General features: G+C 40.2%; 1 protein-coding gene across 1 annotated transcript in view; it reads left to right on the plus strand.

Moving 5' to 3' along the window:
- The window catches only part of LOC105027500 (ras-related protein Rab-26), a 151154-nt gene that overhangs the window by 60865 nt on the left and 66985 nt on the right, over positions 1-23304 (plus strand). Inside the window, exons 4-5 of the mRNA XM_010899623.3 lie at positions 7811-7877; positions 19304-19356. Of these exons, the coding sequence (XP_010897925.1) occupies positions 7811-7877; positions 19304-19356 (120 nt within the window). The remainder of the gene's footprint in view (positions 1-7810; positions 7878-19303; positions 19357-23304) is intronic.

Consider the following 23304-nt stretch of genomic DNA (forward strand, 5'->3'; position numbering starts at 1 on the left):
ACAAGTTCAAACTGGTGCAGTTAATACAGGTAATGAGTGGAGAACAGGAGGGCTTCTTGAAGAAAAACTAACAGGTCTGAGAGCCGGAATTCTGGTTGGTAGGTGATCAAATACTTATGTCATGTAATAAAATGCAAATTAATTATTTAAAAATCATACAATGTGATTTTTTGGATTTTTTTTGAAGTGTATCTATGATTAAAAAAAATACAGACCTCTACATGCTTTGTCAGTGGGCAAACGTACAAAATCAGCAGGGGATCAAGTATTTTTTTCCCTCACTGTATGTATGTATGTTGTATTTACGTACATACGTACGTATGTATGTATGTGTGTTTCTATATATGGGGGGGGGGGTGCGCTGCATTCTCCATGAACTCTACTACAGTATTGCATGACGTTAATCAGAACTTATGAAGTGCAGATCTGCTCTATTCACTACCATTCTCCATAATCACAACCAGTCTGCTCATTTATAGTCTAAATAGCATGCAAAAACGAAATAGGACTTTGTTGTTCTGTCTTCAGTAATCTTTTACAGTCTTAAGTCCATTATCCTTCAGACACCACTCTTTGCCTAATCGCCTTTTATTTTTCTCTTTGTTGAATTTTCCTACCTACTACATTTCCTTCCTTTCCCCCTATTGTTGTGAATTATTTGTTTCCTGTTTTGTTTTGTAAGGAGTCAAATAAGAGCTGGTAATTATGTGAATCAATGCAATTGAACTTAATGAGGACCTAACAGATGTTTCAGTGTAGTAGGACTCTTGCTCTGTGATGTATTTAATGGGCTAATTAATTTGCTGTGATTAGTTTGCTAATGCCCAAAACCCAGCACAGTGTGGGGGCACGAGATAGTCTAGGACAGTCATGTGAGTCACATTTTTTCGTTATGTCAACAGTAGAGGTAACCAACATATTTTAGGTAACTCCAAACTTAATATATGACATGACATGATTAATCTGTTATATATAAGTTGAATACAGGCTATGATGGGACCAGAGCTCTTTTAAGCAGGTCACATTTTTAAGCAGGATAAAAATACTTCTGGTTTCACCACATTAAACTGTGGTTTATTTTAGATTCTCTTTAAAAAGCAGGCCGGGACTCCGTTGTTATACAGTAGCTTCAAGGGAAAGTTGGTCCCACCGTGAGGTGCCAGGATTAATGGAGAGAAATGTGTTGCGATAAGCACAGTCATTGTGCAACAATTGTTAATGCTACCACAGGAAAGACATTGCTTTGATGGCCTTTATTTCAGAGGAGGGATGCCAGCGGGTATTGGGGATATTCTGTTTTATAGTTGAAGTATCTGCTGTCTTGCAATATGTTTTACAAATAAAAATGTGTACATATACACATACATACACACACAAATGAGAGTTCCCTGTAATCATTTAGAAACAGCACTCGCAAAAGAACGGAGGTCCCTGAATTCAGTAACGGTCAAATAAACAATTTGTAATGCTACCGCAGGAAAAACATTGCTTTGATGGCTTCCATTGCAGAGAAAGGATCCCAGCTGGTATTCAGAAAATTATGATATATTGTTGGAGTGTCTGTGGTCTTGCCTTTTAAATCCCTTCCCTGTAATCATACAAGCAGCACACACCAAAACAAAAACAGGGGTCCCTGAAGGCAGCAGCGGTAAAGCGTCATTGGGAGACCAGGGTTTGAATACTACTTGCGGATTAGACCTGGGTCCCCCAAAGAATGGTGCAATTGGCCAGCACCATCCAGGTTTGGGGGTTTAGTAATCAAATTTGTCTTCCTTGCCACGTTGCCATCTTAGTGACTCCTTATGGCAACCTGGACAGCTTAATCAATGTAGAAGGGTGCAGAGTGTGTTCCTTCTTGGCATAGACTTCCTGATTGAGCGGGTTGGATGATAAGATCCAGAACGTCATCAGATATGTGCAGAAGACATATCTCAACATTGACTGTCCGAGTGAGGTTTTCATCCAGCTCATAATTAGAATCAGGTGTGCAAAATTAGGGTTGGTGAGAAAACCTACAGGGTGGTAGCTCTCCAAGAACAGGTTTGAGCTGGCCTGGTGTAAAGGGATCGGAGTTGGCTGCCAAAATGAGTGTCTGGTAGATTTTGAATCTACTCAGCAGCCACATTTGCTGGTGAGTGAAAGAGTTAACTTGATCCCCTGCCTAGAAGAATTAGATTATTTTAAGGCTGCAAACTATGACAAAGCAGTTAGCAATCTTTAGAAACACAGCTAATTTAAACAATTGACGGCTTAGCAAATTAATCCCTCACTAAGGTCTAACAATTCTTAAAGCAGTTATGGATGTTAAATAAATTACCAAACTTATTTAGAACATGTACAGCTCTGGAAAAAAAATAAGAGACCTCTGCAAAATGTAGTTTCTCTGGTTTTGCTATTCATTGGTATGTGTTTGAGTAAAATGAACAGTTTTGTTTTATTCTATAAACTACTGACAACATTGCTTCCAAATTCCAAATAAAACTATTGTCATTTAGAGTATTTAATAACTAAAAAATATGCATTGTTTTCAGACCTCAAATAATGCAAAGAAAACAAATTCATATACATTTTTCAACAACAAAATACTAAAGTTTTAACTTAGGAAGAGTTCAGAAATCAATATTTGGTGTAATAACCCTGATTTTTAGTCACAGCTTTCATGCGTCTTGGCATGCTATCCACCAGTCTGTCACAATGGTGACTTTATGCCACAAAAATTCAAGTAGCTCGGCTTTGTTTGGTGGTTTGTGACTATCCATCTTCCTCTTGATCACATTCTAGAGGTTTTCAATGGGGTTCAGGTCTGGTGATTGGGCTGGCGATGATAGGTTCTTGATCTGATGGTCCTCCATCCACACCTTGATTGACCTGGCTGTGTGGCATGGAGCATTGTCCTGCCGGAAAACACAATTCTCAGATTTGGGGATCATTGTCAGGGCAGAAGGAAGCAGGTGTTCTTCCAGGATAACCTTATACTTGGCTTAATTAATGCGTCCTTCACAAAGACAGATTTGCCCGATTCCAGCCTTGCTGAAGCATCCCCAGATCACCAAACCTCCACCAAATTTCACAGTGAGTGTGAGACACTGTGGCTTATAGGCTTCTCCAGTTCTCCATCTAACCATTAGACGACCAGGTGTCGGGCAAAGCTGAAAATTTGACACGTCTGAGAAGATATCCTTACTCCATTCCTCTACGGTCCAATCCTTAAGGTTTTTGCAAACTGGCTCTTCTTTGCTTCTCATTGAAGAAGGGCTTTTTTCTAGCTTTGCATAACTTTAGACCTGTCACTTGGAGCCTGTTTCCTCTCCATGCACTTCACCCCAGCTGCTGTTTGCCATTCTTTTTGTAGGTCACTTGATGTCTTCCTACAGTTGTTGAGTGACATTCGAATGAGTTGACAGTCATCTCGGTCAGTTAGAATTTAACAGACACTGGAATGGAATGGCTGTCATACATGTAGAGATGCTAATTTAAGAAAGAATAGGAGTGGTGTCTTAATTTTTTCCACATTTGTATATCCAGGCATTGTACAATGCACAATTACAGAAAGGGAATATGTATTCATCACATAAATTGAAAAACATTTTCAATTCACTATCAGACTTATTTTTGAGTCTTTTGTTATTAAAATGCAAATATACACATCTTGAATGATTGTGGTATATGAATATTGGTATTGAGTAAGATGTTTCTTATCGGTGCTTCCCTACTAATTGTTAAGCCTGTGACTACAACACAGTGTGCTGTGTTTGTAGCCTAAGGGACTATGAAGGGAATGTATATTGTGTTGATTGCTGAAGGGAAATAGACAAAATGTAATATTGATAGCCTAAGTTATTTTGAACAAAATGTGATATATTGGTAGCTTAAGTGATTTGAAACTGAATATGTTGTGTTGCTTAAGGGACTGGGAACTGTTAGTTTTTTTGCTAGATATTATGGTTGAAATGGTTGAATTGTGATATGGTTCACTTTTGATATGGTTGACTTGTGAAATGATAAACAACATTTTACAAGTCCTTGTGATGTGGTTTACAGCACATTCAGTGTTTAATTTGAATAATCAAAGCTCACAATAGTCCCTATTCTCTGGATTAATTTACATAATATGATTTATGACATAATTATAATTTAAAGGCCTTTTTTTCCAAGGAATTTACTTTTATAAACATTAATAAAATGTTGATAGTGAGAGCGTTTTGGAAGGAACCCGACAGGGAAGTTGGCCCAGACATCATGTTCTTTACACTGAAGATTGTTCTTAATGACTTTCGCTGCATGTTTGGGGTCGTTGTCATGCTGCAGAATACATTTGGCCCCAATCAGATGCCTCCCTGATGGCATTGCGTAATGGATAAGTATCTGCATGTAATTCTCAGCATTGAGGAGACCATTAATTCTGACCAAATCCCCAACTCCATTTGGAAAAATACAGCCCCAAACTTGCAAAGAATCTCCACCATGCTTCACTGTTGCCTGCAGACACTAATTTGTGTACCGCTCTCCAGCCCTTCAGTGAACATACTGCCTCCTGCTAAAGCCAAATATTTCAAAATTTTAACTCATCAGTCCAGAGCAACTGCTGCCATTTTTCTGCACCCCAGTTCTTGTGTTTTCATAGTTGAGTCGCCTGGCCTTTTTTCAATGTCGAAGGTGTGGCTTTTTGGCCGCAAGTCTTCCATGAAGGCCACTTATGACCTGGGTGTACCAGGGTTCCACTGTTTTCTGCCAATTCTGATCTGATGGAACTGCTGGACATTTCCTGAATGGAAGTAAGCATTGTGTCTTTCATCTGCTGCAGTACGTTTCCTTGGCCAACCACTGTGAGTACGGTCCTCAACACTGCCTGTTTCTTTGTGCTTGACAGTAAACTCTCCAGATTTATTCCTCCTGCACAGCAGTTTCTGTTTCATTTAATGATTGTGCTTCAACCTAAATATTGAATTGATGATCATGAGCACCTGTTTCGTATAATTGTTTAATCACACCTGACTATATGCCTACAAAATCCCTGACTTTGTGCAAGTATACCTAGAAGAATGGATTCTGTTTTGAAGGCAAATGTTGCTATTGGGACCCTTTCCCAATATCGCCCTTTGGCAAAGGGTGTTATAGATTTTATTTAGATTTAGATTTCTTCTGTTCACTCACTTTGCATTTTGTTAATTGATAAATATAATCTATTACCATGTCAGTTTTTGAAAGCATTCTTACTTTACAGCATTTTTCACACCTGCCTAAAACTTCAGCACAGTACTGTGCATGGGAACTAAAAGCAAACCCAATGATTGACAAGTTAAACTAGGAAAGGAGTAACTTAAATAGGGCCAGGAATCAGGAACACAGATGATGGCAATAACAACAAACATGTGTCTGTGATCCAAATGGGGAAGTGAGGGCATTGGATCTCACTGGCACAGCAGGCGTGACACACTGCACATCACGATATAAACAGTTGTACTCTACAGGTTTTTTGCTAGTAAAACCAGCATATATGCATCTGCTAGCTTCAAACCAGAATGTTCACATGTCACAACATTTCCTCCTGTGCTAAATAACCCTCAGTGGTGCTAAATAACACCTCTGAAGTTTGTCTCATGCAGTTTACAGCATGCCAGGGGATCTTCCTTGCTGTCAATAGAGGGGAAGCAAGTTGCTGTTCTGCGTAGCTGCTATGACTTCCTCAAGTTGCAAAGAGGAATCTGAAAATTATTTCCAAATCATTCTTAGTCTCAATCACATTGTCAGCGGTGTACATTTTTATTATCGATTCTCCTTCTCTCCTCACCACTATAGTCCCTCCAACTCTCCACTCTCCTTTTGCAAGATGGTCTAGTAATGTGCTCTGCACTGCATTTTCAATGTTTCTGAATGGTCAGACATCACTCTTCAGTGCATACGCAATTTAGATAGCGTCTCTCCGATTGGCACATGTTCATACTATTTTGTGTGTGTTACTCATTACGGATTTGGGGTATTTTAATGATTCAATAGTCATCCAATAATTTTCTTCATTTATAAGTTATCAGAGAGAATCCCTAAGATTAGGCATAAATAAATTGGGATGAGCTGCGTGAACTGCGTGATCAGAAAGTACATTTTTATTCTTTTGTCATGGAAATGATCACAAATTATGGGGAAAAGTCTAAATACTCAAATGTAACCTTTATTGATACAGAAATTGCAGGAAACAGTGGTTAGGCTTGATCTAACACACTGCTTGTTTAATGATGTTCGGACCCTGGATAAATAGGAGTCCCCCAGTGGGTCAACCCCCCTCCCAGTGGGTCACCCCCCTTCCCAGAGGTGTCACCTCAGTGGTTTTACCCCCCTTCCTAGAGCACTTGGGCTTTCTCTTTGCAGAACAACAAACAGATTAACAACTTAACAGTTTCCTCTCTCCCTCTGACCTACAGTAGCCGTCAGTCCAGTTCATTACCCAAGAAACAAGCAAGCAAGCCATTAACAAAAAATCCTGTTGGTAATCTTTTTGCAATTATCAAATTTCCTTTTCCACACTTTATATACTTTGTTTGACTAATTGGAGACTTACAGGAGGAAAATTGTGTTGTTAAGTGTGTTGCCTTAGAATAGCTGAACATAAAGGAAGATGTGAAAGTACAACATATTGTGCTTTATCACAAGTATGCTATCAGCCGGATGTGAAAATGTAGTCCTAATAAATTAATAAATAAACTAATGGCATTAAAACAAGGAAGGTACACCTGCAGTTATTTTCCAGTGATTGAGTGAAGAAATCAACAATAAGAAGCCAAAATCACAGTCTTCAGCGGTTTAGAAACCGCACAAGTTCACAGCACACATTTGTTCTGATTTTGATTAACCATGCTGGCCTAATTGGACCAGAATATGTTCTGCTGTTAGTTCAACAGACTAGAAATGAAAGGTGTTCTGTTGAGCCTAGGGACAGAATGTGTTGTGTTGGTAATCTAACGGACTAGGGACAGAATATGTTGTGTTGGTAACCTAATGGACTAGGGACAGAATGTGTTGTGTTGGTAATCTAACGGACTAGGGACAGAATGTGTTGTGTTGGTAACCTAACGGACTAGGGACAGAATGTGTTGTGTTGGTAATCTAACGGACTAGGGACAGAATGTGTTGTGTTGGTAATCTAACGGACTAGGGACAGAATGTGTTGTGTTGGTAACCTAACGGACTAGGGACAGAATATGTTGTGTTGGTAACCTAACGGACTAGGGACAGAATGTGTTGTGTTGGTAATCTAACGGACTAGGGACAGAATGTGTTGTGTTGGTAATCTAACGGACTAGGGACAGAATGTGTTGTGTTGGTAATCTAACGGACTAGGGACAGAATGTGTTGTGTTGGTAATCTAACGGACTAGGGACAGAATGTGTTGTGTTGGTAATCTAACGGACTAGGGACAGAATGTGTTGTGTTGGTAATCTAACGGACTAGGGACAGAATATGTTGTGTTGGTAACCTAACGGACTAGGGACAGAATATGTTGTGTTGGTAACCTAACGGACTAGGGACAGAATATGTTGTGTTGGTTGCCTGAGGGACTAAAGCTAGAACTTGTTTATTACAGCTTCCAAACTTGATATTATTTTACTTTTGTGTATTTTCTTCTATTTCTTTATCTTCCACAGAAAATGTGACATTGAAATTATTAATTATTGTGGAGCAAATCCCACCTTGCGTAAATTCCCATTGACATCACTCCATGAAAATTCAAATTTTGACTTGTGCAATTTGGAAAATGTCAGTATGTCCTTTTAATATGAAACTCTTGCTCATCCTCCTCTCCCTCTCTCCTCAGATCTGGGACACGGCTGGACAGGAGCGTTTCCGCAGTGTCACACATGCCTACTACCGGGATGCCCACGGTGAGACAGAAAGACACACCAAATGTGTGGTCACGCCTCAATCCCACTCCAGCTGCTAGTGGCAAAACATCCGACCTCATAAGGACGCAAGCAGACTAACACGAACAATTGGGGTTCTTGATATGAAGAGTTTTGTGCTTTTGAAATACATTATGGCACCTACATTACATACATTATCTAGATAACATTTATGGTTATTTGTATACATTCTGCTTAGCATGCCATTTGATTGTGAACACTTGTTTTGAGACACATTATTGATTTAGATTGTGGATGGATGGTAGGCCGGCAGGCCTGAGGAATGTGTATGGTAAATGGGAGGGCAAAATGTGGTTGTTAAATTCCTGGTGTGCCTGAATGAACATGCAACCTACTGTAAGCATGCTTCATTGTGTTTAGAGGTCAGTGTATATAAATACTACAAAACTCATATCCTATGAATAAGGCAAATCCACTGATAAGAACCATGCCTCAGCTTTCTGTCTGAACACCCCCTCTCTGGAGGACCATTGTCATTCATCCCAGAGAGCAAAAGGCTGAAATACATTAGTGAAAAATGTTTTACAGTGATGTACAGGAAACCAAGTGTTTAGGACGCTATCAAAGTCAGTGTTCACACAAACACACACACAGCAGGAAACTTTGTTTGATTATCGCTTCCCAGCAAAGAAAATACTTCCAAGCTTGTGACAATCACTTAGCACCAATTTCTCATGAGATTCACTTGTGTGTTTCAGTCTGGGTCATGATTCTGCTGCCCTTTTCCAACTCAGTTCATTTGATTTCTGTTATCCTCCGCGCCCAGTTACAAAACAGACTGTTCCTTCTGAAGTTGAAAGCTGACACTGAGCGGCAGCATATCTGTGGGTGGAATTGTCATTTCTTGTCGAGTTTCAGTGGGTTTCCTCTGGTAATTTCATGTTTGAACTGAGTGCAATGTTGTTTTTGGTTAACCAGATGCAGAGGGTATATCGTGCTGCAACACACTCCCCAAATTATTAACGGACTATAGATCTACCAAATGGAGCTGTTGGCTGAGCTCAGCCCTTATACGAAAATCCTGGAAGAAGTTTGTATCGTGGACAACTTTTTTGTATGTATGTCCCAAATCTGGTGCTCCAGACAGCCATGACCGTGATAGTAGTGACACCACCTTGCTGGTTGACCTTGTTGTTCCTGTTTGACAGACAGAGCCTATTAGATGAGCTGTTCCCCAAACACAGTTTGGCTCAGCACTCTCATTCTACTGGGCTGGCTGCTCGTTGCAGCTAATGATCTAATTATGGCATAATAACACAATCTGTCTTAGTGGCCTCAGCGCTTATCTTTACAGGAGGAGATTTCCTGTTTCCTTCAAAAACAGGCAATTTCAGTTGTGCCCATGTCAGAGACCCAGGACAAATGATACAGTTCGTACTACCTGGTCCCCAAATGACACAGGTTATTCTAGACCAACAAGTATATGTCTGCTATCGTCAATAAGTCCTAATGATTGGTTTACAATGCATGTTTGGTAAGTTCAGAATGTATTGTCATGCCAAGTCAGTATTCTGGGAGCAAGACTGTTTAGTTGAACACTGAGTTGTACTACTGCTGCTATTGCAGCTTGCTATGTGAGCATTGCTGTTAATCCCCAAGGGTATATCCCCTGGCTATGTTGGGGCCATGACTGTGAATCTGGACATCGTGTGGGGCTCCACTGGAACCTGTCCCCTGGCTGTGGGATGGGGACGTGGCTATGACACTGGACATCGTGTGGAGCTTCACTGGATCCAATCCCCTGGCTGTGTGATGGGGACGTGGCTGTGACTCTGGACATTGTGTGGGGCTTCACTGGAACCAATCCCCTGGCTGTGTGATGGGGACATGGCTGTGACTCTGGACATCGTGTGGGGCTCCACTGAAACTTCTATATCCTCTCCTACAAAATCACCCTGCTCATTGGCTGTATTCACAGACAGACAAGTTGATCCAAGTGATATTCATGCTCCATCAGCGATTCTAATGTGCATCTGAACACAGCCTGTACTCTCAAAGGACCAGATTGTGGGCACTGTTTCGAAAGGTTGACTGTGTCTGATATTTGAGCTGTAGTGAGATGGGCATCGCTTCACATGTTGTGAGGTTTTATCGCATCAATGTCACAGCTCCCGGCTCAGCGCGTAGTATGTTGTCGGCTAGAGCAGGAGTGGGTGATTAGGTTCTCTACATATCCCACACCACCCTAGGGGCCACTTGTTTGTGCAAGTCTGTTCCCCTTGGGTAGGCAGCAACGGGCCGCTTTGCTCTGTGTAACACCTGGTTGACTTGAGGCGCCATTGTATAACCACTTGTGGTACCGAAGGGAATGACTGAATCAGAACCTTAAGTTCCCTGAAGGAGGGAAAACGGTACAACACATAAATGAGCAATTAAGTGTGGAGCTGAATCAGTGAAGGGAGCTGATTATATCACATGAAAGGACGGATTCCAGTCAGGCTCAAGCCCCTATCGCCCTTGAAAAGCATCATTGAACAAATGTCGGTGAGAACACGTACCCCTTACAGTTAGGTCTGGACATAGTTGGACACTAAATTTAGTTATTTTGAATGTTTACCAAAATGTGTACAAGTTACAGTTAAATAATAAATATGGGCTTAATTTGTGGTCTCACAGCTTTAATTTGAGAGTATTCCCAACCAAATTTGAGGAAGGGGTTTAGGAATGACATCTCTTTAATATGTAGCCCCCTCTTTTTCAAGGGACCAAAAGTGATTGGGCAATTGACTCAAAAGCTGTTTCATGGACAGTTCTGGGCTATTCCTTCATTATTTCTTCCTCAATTAAGCAGATACAAGGTCTGGAGTTGAATCCAGGTGTGGCATTCACATTTGGAAGCTGTTGCTGTGAACCAACAACATGCAGTCAAAGGAGCTCTCAGTGCAAGTGAAACAGGCCATCCTTAGACTGCAAAAAAAAACATCCAACATTCTGAGAAAAACGCACTGGTGAGCTTTGCAACACAAAAAGGCCTGAACATCCACAGAAGACAACAGTGGTGGATGATCGTAGGATCTTTTCCATAGTAAAGAAAAACCCCTTCACAATATCCAGCCAAGTGAAAAACGCTCTCCATGAGGTAGGCATATCAATTTCCAAGTCAACCGTAAAGAGAAGACTTAACGAATGCAAGTACAGAGGGTTCAGATTAAAAATTTAAATACCTTTTTCATGGAACTGTACATATTCTAACCAGACATCTTATATTCAATTAAAACCACACCTTCTTATGATATACATTGTTAAATAATTCAAATGTAATGTAGGTTAACCAACTGAGCACATCGACATTGAGAGACCTTAGCAATATTATGAAGATGGAACCTAATGTGCAAGACTAGTGGATTCTTACTGTACCAGGAAATAATTACAACGCCAACACATTTCAGTTTATTATGTTAAATACCTATTGTTTGAAATTACTGGTAACATGCTGAATTTGCTCCCACCTTTGGTTATTTAGTTGTATTACAGCAATAGCACATTCAAACCAGTTTAACTGAAGGATTTCACTTGGGCCGTCTCCCATTGCTTGTTTGAAGACAGATGGTCATGTCTCAGTGACACAGTCTCATGAAACACCATCATTCCACTATTACTGCAGATTTTTATGGACATGTTATATATTACAATGTGTGAATTCTACATAATGCCCCTATTAAACAATATTTTGCTTTTTCAAAGTGTTGTTTACAGTAAAAGGGAGAGAAAGAATGCCAGTTAAATCCATTGTCATTTTAGATTGTAATAAGAAAATATGAAAACTCCTTGGTGAAAGTGAATACTTATCCAATCAACTGTACCCCTCATCACTCCCTCCATTTCAGTCTCTGTATCCCTATCACAAGTAAACACTATATTCCCTTCATCCACATCAACTGAATGTTGTTTACTGTTGTATTAGCCCAAAGCATTTGCCTTTGATATGGTTCTCTTGGCCTTCTCAGTAACCCAAACAACTCCAAGAGCTTCCTGCAATATATGCACTCAAGCGAATGGATCCCAAATAGCACACTTCATTTTTACTGCTTTTTAGCAGGGTCCATAGGGGACTACTCCAAAGTAGTGGATGACATAGGGACGAGGGTACCATTTGTAATGCATCCGGTTGCTTTTGAAGTCAACAAGGCACAGGAATTAGTCAAGAGGGACTGCTTTAGTGATTCAAACAGCTTTGAGTCTTTTAGTAAAGCAAAGACTGTTTTTTTCAGATTTTCCTGTTCCTTCTGCCATACCCCTGGCCGCTAGTCACTTCCTCCCACATCTCTGCAAATCCTACTCAAATTCCCAGAAAGAAAAAAATATATTTTGAAATTGTTTTCATTTTCAACTTTTACTAGGTATGTCATGACCTCTCCACTTTCTGAAATTGCAGTTTTGTCCCCTCCCCTAATTTTGTATTTTCACTATGAAAGAAGTAGAGGAGCTGGTGTGCTTTTTAACTGCACAAAACCTTGAAACATACAGGCCTTGTTGTAGCTCACTTTTTGACCAGCGGCCAGGAAATCGAAGATGGAAAATGACTTTTTTTGTGTGTGAGTTTTTATCTGATTATTGATCTTTTTTGTCCGACTGTAATAAAACTCTACAGGTCTAATTGGTGATCAGTACCCAACATCATGCTCATAGTGTCTTAGCAGGAATGATAAAGGAGTCCCAGCACTGTTGGATCAGACAACAGGGGAGACAAGTCTGATGGACCTGAGGTTAAGTTTCCAATGTAAACACTTGAGTGAGTGGATAAAGATTGAACCATCTTTCACCAGTTAAATGGTAAAGCAGTTATCTACAGTCTGGGATTTTTAAATCTGTGTATTTGTAATTTGTATTATACAAACATTGATTTGATTACACTACCTTGGGGTCCTTGTTAGAAAATGTCCTTGGTTTCAAAAGAAAAGCACATTTTCTATCCATTGAAATAACATCAAATTGATCAGAAATCTAATATATATCTAAATCTAAAATATAATCTCTCCACCTAGTCCTGGGCCTACCTCGAGGTATCCTCCCAGCTGGACATGCCTGGAACACCTCCTTAGGGAGACGTCCTGGGGGCATCCTTACTTTAAATGCAAAGGAGCAGCGGCTCTACTCAGAGTTCCTCACGGATAGCTGAGCTTCTCACCCTATCCCTAAGGAAAGCCGCTTGTACTCACGATCTTGTTCTTTCGGTCATGACCCAGCCTTCATGACCATAGGTGAGGGTAGGAAGGAAAATTGACCGGTATATAGAGAGCATTGCCTTCCGGCTCAGCTCTCTTTTCGTCACAACGGTGCAGTAAAGCGAATGCATTACCGCCCCTGCTGCTCCGATTCTCCAGCCAATCTCCCGCTCCAATGTCCCCTCACTCGCGAACAAGACCCCGAGATACTTGAACTCTTTTACTTGGGGTAAAGCCTCATTCCCTACCCGGAGTTAGCACTCCATTGGTTTCCTGCTGAGAACCATGGCCTCAGATTTAGAGGTGCTAATCCTCATCCCAACCGCTTCGCACTCTGCTGCGAACCGGTCCAGTGAGTGCTGAAGGTCACAGGCCGTTGATGCCATCAGGACTACATCATCCGCAAAAAGCAGCGATGAGATCCCCAGCCCACCGAACAGCAACCCCTCCCCACCCCGACTACGCCTCGATATCCTGTCCATAAAAGTTACAAACAGGATTGGTGACAAAGCTGGGGGATCCGGTCATACGCCTTCTCCAGATCCACAAAACACATGTAGACTGGATGGGCATATTCCCAGGCCCCCTCCAGGATCCTTGCAAGAGTAAAGAGCTGGTCGGTTGTTCCGCGACCAGGACGGAATCCGCATTGTTCCTCTTCAATCTGTGGTTCGACTATCTGCTGAACCCTCCTTTCCAGTACCTTTGAGTAGACTTTCCCAGGGAGGCTGAGAAGTGTGATACCCCTGTAATTGGCACACACCCTCTGGTCCCCCTTTTTGAACAGGGGAACCACCACCCCGGTCCTCCACTCCTTAGGCACTTTCCCCGACTTCCACGCAATGTTGAAGAGGCGTGTCATCCAAGACATCCCCTCCACATCCAAAGCTTTCAACATTTCTGGACAGATCTCGTCAATCCCCAGAGCTTTGCCACTGTGGAGTTTATGGTTATACGTTTTTGAAAATCTGCACCATAGACTGTGAAAATAATGGACGACGCCCTTTCGCTCTTTTCCATTGGTGAAAAATGAAGCCACCAGTGTCCTGATACGGCGCTGACATCTTGGACTTGCGTCTGTGCAGATAGCGATCTTGGGACCAGTTCTGCGCAGTAGTTATGCGCAGTAGCGAGAAGGAAGTAAAGCCGTAAAGCCGCGAAATCAACGGCCCCACCCCTGTGCCCCGCCCTCACTCTCCCTCGCAGAATGCGCATACCGTAATCAATCGCAAGTCCAAGTACAGTACAACCTTTGCTTGTTAAACCTAGACGATATGTTATAGCCTAATTTACATCATGTTTAACCTTAATTTAGAATAGGCCTAATACAAAAATAATTGGTAACTTCTAGCTAACGATCACCTGCTAGCTATTAACATGGCTATTAACGAGGCTTGTTGTCTTTTAGCTAACGTTAGCTAGACCATTACATTTATTTACTAATTAAATAGCTTATAAATTTAACTTACCGAAAAAAATCGATTGGAAATGCCAGATCGGTTAGCACAATGTACTGCAGAACAACCCATTATGTCCGTGTGAAATTATATCAATTATAGAAATTTAGAGATTAAATGTAAAGTTCCAATCTCCTCAGTCCTCCGAAGATTCAGTGGCTCCTCGGCTCAGATAGCTGTCAATCACAGCTGTGAATCACAACGTCACACCACCGTTTTTAGAGCATTAAATAACTAACTAAAAACAAACTTATTTTAAAAACAAACTCTTGAATTTACATTAGCGTGATACAAACTACAGTAAATGACAGAAACCAGCTTCGGAAAAAATATATTTGAAGGGTAATTTAATTGTTTAGTTGGTCTCGCGTCCCATTGAATAACATGGGGAGGGCGGGGTTTATGACCTATACTGGGACCACTCACCAGGGGGCGATCGAGACGTTTTGGCTTCACTTTTCAGGGCTTGTGCGGCACGCTTGATCTGCACTAGGAAGGATTTTCAGTAAAACATTTTTTTTTAAAAATACACATTTATTTTGCATTTCCCTGGTCAAAAAGCATTTCTGGACCAGTGTCTGATACAGAATGAAATTCTGAATAGTAAAATGAAACTACAATTACTTACCAAAAAAAGCGCTAACTCAGAGTTCTACATTGTTCTTAGCTTTCTAACATTAGCTTAGCTGCTAGCTATGGTGATCTAGTCAACGTCTTCTTTTGTTTCTTTGCAGTTTTCGTGGTGTATGTTGTAATAGACAAGGGAGGAATTGGCAGTTTGTCGTCCTGGTCTTTAGCTGCCATTATAGTTTCTTATAGTAATGGAACGTTGCTACCTATGGCTTACTTATGCTATATACACCGATCAGCCATAATATTATGATTACCTGCCTAATATTGTGTGGATCCCCCTTTTGCAGCCAAAACAGCCCTGACCCTTCGAGGCATGTACTCCACTAGACCTCAGAAGGTGTGCTGTGGTGTCTGGCACCAAGACCTTATCAGCAGATCCTTTAAGCCCTGTAAGTTGTGAGTTGGGGTCTCCAGGGATCGGACTTGTTTGTCAAGCACATCCCACAGATGCTTGATTGGATTGAGATCTGGGGAATTTGGAGACCAAGTCAACACCTTGAACTGTTGCTGTGTTTCTCAAATCATTCCTGGACCATTTTTGTTTTGTGGCAGGGCGCATTATCTTGCTGAAAGAGGCCAATGCCTTAAGGGAATACCGTTGCCATGAAAGGGTGCACATGGTCTGCAACAATGCTTAGGTAGGTGGTATGTGTAAAAGTAACATCCACATGAATGGCGGACCCAAGGTTTCCCAGCAGAACATTGCTCAAAGCATCACACTGCCTCCGCCAGCTTGCCTCCTTCCCATAGTGCATCCTGGTGGCTTGTATTCTCCAGGTAAGCGACACACACGCACCCGGCCATCCACGTGATGCAAAAGGAAACATGATTAATCAGAACAGGCCACCTTCCATTGTTCCGTGGTCCAGTTATGATGCTCACGTCCCCATTGTAGGCACTTTCTATCAGTTCCAGCATTAACCTTTTCAGCAATTTGAGCTACAGTAGCTCATCTGTTGGATCGGAAAACACAGGCCAGCCTTCGTTCCCCACGTGACTATGAGCCTTGGCCACCCATGACCCTGTAGCCGGTTCCTTGGACCACTTTTGATAGGTACTGACCACTGCAGACCGGGAACACCCCAGAAGGGCTGCAGTTTTGGAGATACTCTGACCTTGTCGTCTAGCCATCACAATTTGGCCCTTGTCAAAGATGCTCAGATCCTTACGCTTGCCCATTTATACTGCTTCTAACAGATCAACTTTAAGGACAGAATGTTCACTTGCTGCCTAATATATCCCACCCACTGATAGGTGCCATGATAACGAGATTATCAGTGTTATTCACTTCTCCTGTCAGTGGTCATAATATTATGGCTGATTGGTGTATATATTCCAGGTAAAATGTGTGTTCTCAAAATAAGCCAAGGAGGAAGGCCCGCCTCACAGAAGGCGATTGGTGGGAACGGAATTGCTGGAAAAGAATTGGCTGGATAGTAGTTGTATGCTCTAAAATATTTGAAATAGAATTTCCACTGGCCCTGAACTTTGTGTTGCTAAACAACTTTTAGATGGTCTTATTAGCTTACACAACAGGTTTAAAGGGGACATAACTTTAGTTTTTTACTGAAATTATCCTGCCTAGTGCAACTTTAATGGTCAAACAATTTGCTTTTCTTTCGAAAACAAAGACATTTCTAAGTGACCTCAAATCTTTGAACGGGAGTTTACAGTGAAATAATTTCCTAGACAGATGGTGCAGAGTGATTTTGCCTGCATCTGATAGTCAGGCTCAGGGGATGAAGGCAGAGACTAGCCTCTCACCATCACTCAACGGTCATTCTCTTCTTCTAAAAATAAAAAAATCTTCTGGTGATATTAAAGGGTGCGGAAGTGCAGAAGGACATTTTATGGTTCATAATTCCAATGATATTTTTATGGAACTATTTTGGAAACAGCGATTACATTTAGCATGAAAATAAATTGGTGCAATTAAATTCGCAATCAACATATCCCCAATGCTATTGGGCCTTAATGACTTGGTATTACGTTGCTCCTTAACATTTCGCTATAATGTTTGCGTAAACAATTCAACATAAAAAACGCCTTTTTATGAATAAAATGTATGTTTAACAGTTAAGGTTAATTTAGGGGTTAAAGTTGGGCATCACAGTACTAGCGTTAGGTTTAGGATTAAGGTTTAAAGGCATGATACACCTACCACAGTCACATACTTTGGGAGCACCACTCCCATTCCTTTCCAGTGTCCACAAGTGATCTATGCAGCGAAAGGCTGAGCTGCACGAATCAGACTTGGTAGCAGTGAACCATTTCGACAACATCAAGATTATGCATATCACCAGATGCAAACATTGTGATAATCAGTCACCGAGGTTGCTGCCAGTGTTTGGCTGGAATCTCCTCTCTGTTGTGAAACCAAAGTTCAATCCCAAATCACTATTTCCAGGAGAAAAAAATTTAATCCCAGATCAACATGAAGCCCCTTCAGAGCTATATTAACAACCAATGACAACCAATTTACATGCAATAAAAAAAAATACTCAAAAAGGTAGCGGTTAAAAGTATTGAAACCTGTAAAGATAATAAAGAAGCTCACAAAAAATTCAATCTGCTTGCCATTAAGGACATACAGCACCGGCCAAAATGTATAGACCACTGCACATTTTCCTTTCCAAGAAAGTCAAAAAGGAAGGTTTTGAGTGAGGAACAGAAGGGTTAAAATTAAGAGACCACTGCAAATTAAACGCCTCTGTTCCTCACTCAAAACTTTCCTTTTCAACTTTTTTGGAAAGGAAAGAAAAACGTGCAGTGGTGTCTTAATGTTTTCCAGAGCTGTTTATTCATATAGTACTTATAGAAAGTCTCGAACCCCCTTAAACTGTTACACATTTTGTTGTGTCTTGGCCTATTTGTGTTAAGTATTATTGAGATATCAAATGATATGTTTAAAATACCAAAAACTGACATACTGGCTGATATTACAGCTCCGTTTTAATTCCCCCTTTTAGGGTAACAAAAGTGTTTTAGACAATGGGCTTCACAGCTGTTTCCCATCGGCTGTTGTGTTTGTTGACATCATATATACCGTGGTTGCATCATAAATATATCATGGTTGCATTTGGAACTGGCACACTCTTCATTGATGATGTGAGTATTGAGTAAGTATACAGACAATTGGGTCTACTTATCAATAATGCCTTTAAACATTTGATGGCAGCACCTCATGCAGCAGCATAATGACCCCAAACTCACTGCTATGGTAACCAAAGGGTTTTTCAGGGCCGAAATGTGGAATTCTGTATACATGCCAAGTCAATCACCTGACCAAAGTCCAAATGAGCTTGCTTTTCACATGCTGAAGACAAGACTGAAGGCAAAAAGACAAAAAGGAAATGAAAATGGCTGCAAACCCTCACCAGGGATCTTTCCACATTTACTGACCTTGTCCTCTCTGAGCTTGTGCAGGCTGATTGGCTGTGCACCTTCAGGCTCCCAAGAGCAAGAAATAACATTTACTTAGCATTATGGGTCATCTTAAAAAAAAGTATTTTATATATAGTATATTATTGTACATGTGTGTATATATATATATATATATATATATATGTATGTATGTATGTATGTATGTATGTATGTATGTATGTATGTATGTATGTATGTATGTATGTATGTATGTATGTATGTATGTATGTATGTATGTATGTATGTATGTATATGTATATGTATATGTATATGTATATGTATATGTATATATATATGTGTGTGTGTGTATATGTATGTGTATATATATATATATATATATATATATATATATATATATATATATAAGGAACTCAGTCAACCATTAAGTAATTGTGAAGCCCTATGAGGCTGAGCCAGCTGGGCAAATTGGAAAGATAGCCAAGAATTACTTTTAAATTATTTTTTTGTTTTCAGTGGTCCAGCCAGGCCTGTAAATTCACTAACCTTTACTTTTGGTCTCTCCCTCTCTCACCCTTTTTCTTCCCTCCCTTCATTTTTCACCCTTTCTCTGTCTCGCTCTTCCTCACATTTCTCTTCCTCACTCACTCACAATCTTTCTCTGCATGTCTCTTTCTTTGCTTCTTTCTGTCACTCTGTGTCATTCTCTGCTTTATCTCTTTTTGCCTTTCTTTGTGTATATTCATCATAGCTCTCCTGCTGCTGTATGACGTGACCAACAAAACATCTTTTGATAACATCAAGGTAGGGTTTATCTTCCTCATCTCTGACCCTTCTTCCTTCGTTCTGATAAATGATGCAAGTTGCCTATTGTATAATAAGCAGCCATTAGAGTGGTGGATGGAATGTAATTGGGTAATTATTGTGTTAGAAGAATTCCTCATGGTTGTCCATTCGACAGTGGAGAAAAGACGGCTGTCAAGTGTGATATCTTAACAGAGCTTGGTAAAATAGTGTGAATCATCACTGATACATCATTACATACTTCACCTGGGAAAGACGGAAAATCCATCTTTCTCTATGCTCGGCTATTGTACTTGTGTGAGGGAGGACGTCAGAGTAATAAAGAGAGATCATCCCCTGGTATGTTGTGAAGGTGAGTGGGTCAAATCAAAAGTTATCATTTGTCAAATGCTTGTAATACAACAGGTGTAGGCCAACTGAGTAATGCTTTCTTACAACCCATTTTCATCAAAGCTGAATTAAAAAGTCCGGGAAAGAGATACATTTATTGGTGTTGTGTATGCTTTATAAATAGCAACACATGGAATATGATGTCCTGCTAATACAAATAACAGATGACTATAGCCCAGCTATAGACTGAGAGTACCTAGTCCATTTGCAGGGGAATGAGGTATTTTATGGTTTAAGTACATATAATGTAATTGGAGGAAAAGTGATTGCCCAGCTGGCTAAAAAGAACAGCAGCAGTGTATGTAATGAGTGTAAAAGTGTGTGTGTGTGTGTGTGTGTGTGTGTGTGTGTGTGTGTGTGTGTGTGTGTGTGTGTGTGTGTGTGTGAGCAGCTCAGTGTGTGTGCATGAAGTCATTGCTAAAGGTTTATTGCACAAAGAAGGGGACCCTGAGGACAGTCCGGGTATCCAATGATTTAATCATTTTGCAGTCATGTGCGACTGTCCTATTCATGTCTTGGGATAGAAGTTGTAAGCCCTCTGAAGCTCTCTGCTGTCTAGGTTGGTACAGCTGCCATACCAGGCAGTGGTGCAGCCAGCGAAGATGTCAATAGCCCAGCTGTAGAACGTTTTGAAATCTAAGGACCCAAGCAAAATCTTTTCAGCCTGCTGAGGGGGAAGAGGCACTTGAAATCTGTGTGTGTGTGTGTACCATGTTCATGTCTCAGTAACACACAGAGGATGTTTTAACTCTCCTGCTCCCCTTCAGCCCTGTTAGTGTGGATGGGGGCTTGCTTAACCCTTCGTTCCGTGCGGTTTACGATCACCTCCTTCATCTTGCAGATGTTGAGGGAGAGATTACACGTATATGTATAAATCTTATATTCACATAGTATAATTACATATATGTACAGATGTTTGCATTTCAATATTGGCCATTTCAGTATATTTCCATTGATATATTTAAAAGGGGGCACAGTGTAGAATATTGCTTCTAACGTTTACAAGTCTTATTTTAAACAATGACACCACTTGTCTCCTCTTCAGCTTGCATTAACAATGAGATCGGAATAGAATTAGCTGGTCCAGAGTGGTTTAGGATGGAGGGCATAATACTGCCAGTGTATAAAGTGAGTATGAGGAGACAACAAGTCAGTGCCAACTGACTGACAGACCAGCAAGAACATTTCATTTGTTTTAAAACACTTTAATTGCAGATGTGTTTTGGTCATGTATCCTTTTATTTAAAGTAGACATCTCACATGGTCCCTTTAATATATTTATAAAATAAAATTAATTTGCTAAATTGTGAATTTCTGTAATAAAAACTGGGTTAATAAATCTCCCAATCTATATTTCTTTCCTCATTACCAGAGCTCCCAGTTTGCTGTGGCACTGAATAGATGGGACTCACAGTGCTTTTTTTCTGTCACTGTGTTGTAGAAAATGTGTTTTTCAGCTACTTTGGGATGTGGTGCTTTCTTTTACATCTACAGTTTTGGGGGGTATACCAGGCAGTTTCCTTTAGAAGAAGAAAATATGTTATGCTTCACAGCAAAGCATCAGCACTTGCGGCAGTCATTAGTAACTTAATTTGTAAAAAATGTTGCCTGCTTACTATAAGATGTTATTTCAAATAAGGAAAATGTTATGTTTCATTAGTCCACTAGTGTATTACGCTTCAAAAAGTTTTGCATGCCAGCAATACACTATTTATGATAAATAATTTGTTCACTTTATTTAACTAGGCAGGCCGATTGAGAACTGATTTTCATTTGCAACGGCAACATGTCCAAGATAAAACATGATCGTGCAAGGACAACATAAAATTACACATAAAATACACTAAGTACAAAATGCACAATAGTCAAAGTAATAGAAAAATCGATATACAGTTTGGGCAAAAGAGGTCTGGTTAAAGAGGTAGGTCAATAAATACATTGAGGTGGCAAAGCAAAAAATACTGAGGTTTACTGCATGATGGGCCAATTGCGTCTGCCTGATGTGATAGAACCAACAAATGATGTAATGTGGTCAGTGGAACTCTACCAAGACAGTGGAAATGCCATGAGAATACGAGAGGAAAAGATGCCATAGGGAAGTAATTGCAAATCTCCATATTGACCCCAGCAAAATGTTTTTTTAGTATGCGTTTTCATGTGTAGAACATCATAGGCTGACCCTAATATACCATTTGATGGTGTGTTCATGTCTTGTTACCAATCCACTGCATTATATCTAAAAATTACTATCACCACTAATTTTATTTTTGCCTCCCCTTTAAGAGCAAATGTTAATAAACTGGAGATGTGTACTCTAAACTTTTATCATTAATCATGCATTGATGAAAGATATGCATACACGTTACGATTGCTGGCCTGTATATAAAGTATTTGTTCAAGTGAAATTACAAAGCAGTTAAAGTACGGATAGCCTAGATAGTCTGTATGCTAGTTTTGATTAATAATGGTTTGGCCGTGCAGCAGGTCCACTGGTCCCAGATAACAGGATGAAGAATGGTGTAGATAACAATTACCGAACCACTCAAATAGAATATGGCTTTCTTTATCTGGGCATTATATTAAATTATGTGATATATTGCATTGTATACTCCATATTTAATTGTCTTGTCTTCTCTTGGGTCCCATGTAGCTCAGGTAATACAGCATCATACTAGCAACACCAGGTTTTGTGAGTTAAAATCTGCGGTTCAGTTTTAAAAAGTATGAAGAATAATGTACTCCGTAGTGTCTCTTGATAGGTCTGAATGCTAAATAGCGTAAATTAAATATAATGTCCTGGCCAATAATTCAAGTTAAAAATATGAATCTGTTTTCCAAAATGTGTAGGTCTTTCAGAAGATTTGGAGAGCTATTGTGTCCTGATTTTAAGAATGTTTTAATTATTTTGTGCTAAAATTTGAGTACAGTATAGCGGAAAAGTAACCATCTGGAAAGAATATTTAGATATTTGGATGGACATTTGAGCTAAATTCAAACCACCTTCATTGATAACTCAATTTACCTAATCACACAAACAACATTAATTTTAAAACCATCTATGCAATCAAAACAAAATGAAATTCTGAAAAAGTTAGTACACCCCTACATTTACCATCACTTAAAAGAGCAAAATTAGAAGGTGCATCAAAACAGTTTTTTTTTTCTCTAATGCAAAGCACTTTGAATTGCCTTTGTATGCATGTGCTATACAAATAAACTTGCCTTGGTGGTGAAAATGGTTTGAGCATATTTAGAGAATAACTCGGGAGTATCCAGCCTTCCATAAAGATTAGAAACTTGGTCTAATTTTGTCTTAATCCATACAAGTTGCCTTCCTGTAAATCGGAAGACATGGTCATTCTTAACAGCCATAGAAGATGAGTCCTTTAGAAAGGACAGATTTTGAGGATGGAAGGATGAAGAGAGTGGATGTTTACCACCACTCACTTCAAAGAGAGAAATATGGTTTGACCATCTGCCCCGGGAAAAGGGGAATATAAGCCAGAGGTACTCCTGGAGAGCCAGCTGTGTCTTACCCTGACTCACTCTCACTACCAC

The sequence above is a fragment of the Esox lucius genome, chromosome 11 (genome assembly GCF_011004845.1).
Source record: "Esox lucius isolate fEsoLuc1 chromosome 11, fEsoLuc1.pri, whole genome shotgun sequence".
In the NCBI taxonomy this organism is placed as follows: domain Eukaryota; kingdom Metazoa; phylum Chordata; class Actinopteri; order Esociformes; family Esocidae; genus Esox; species Esox lucius.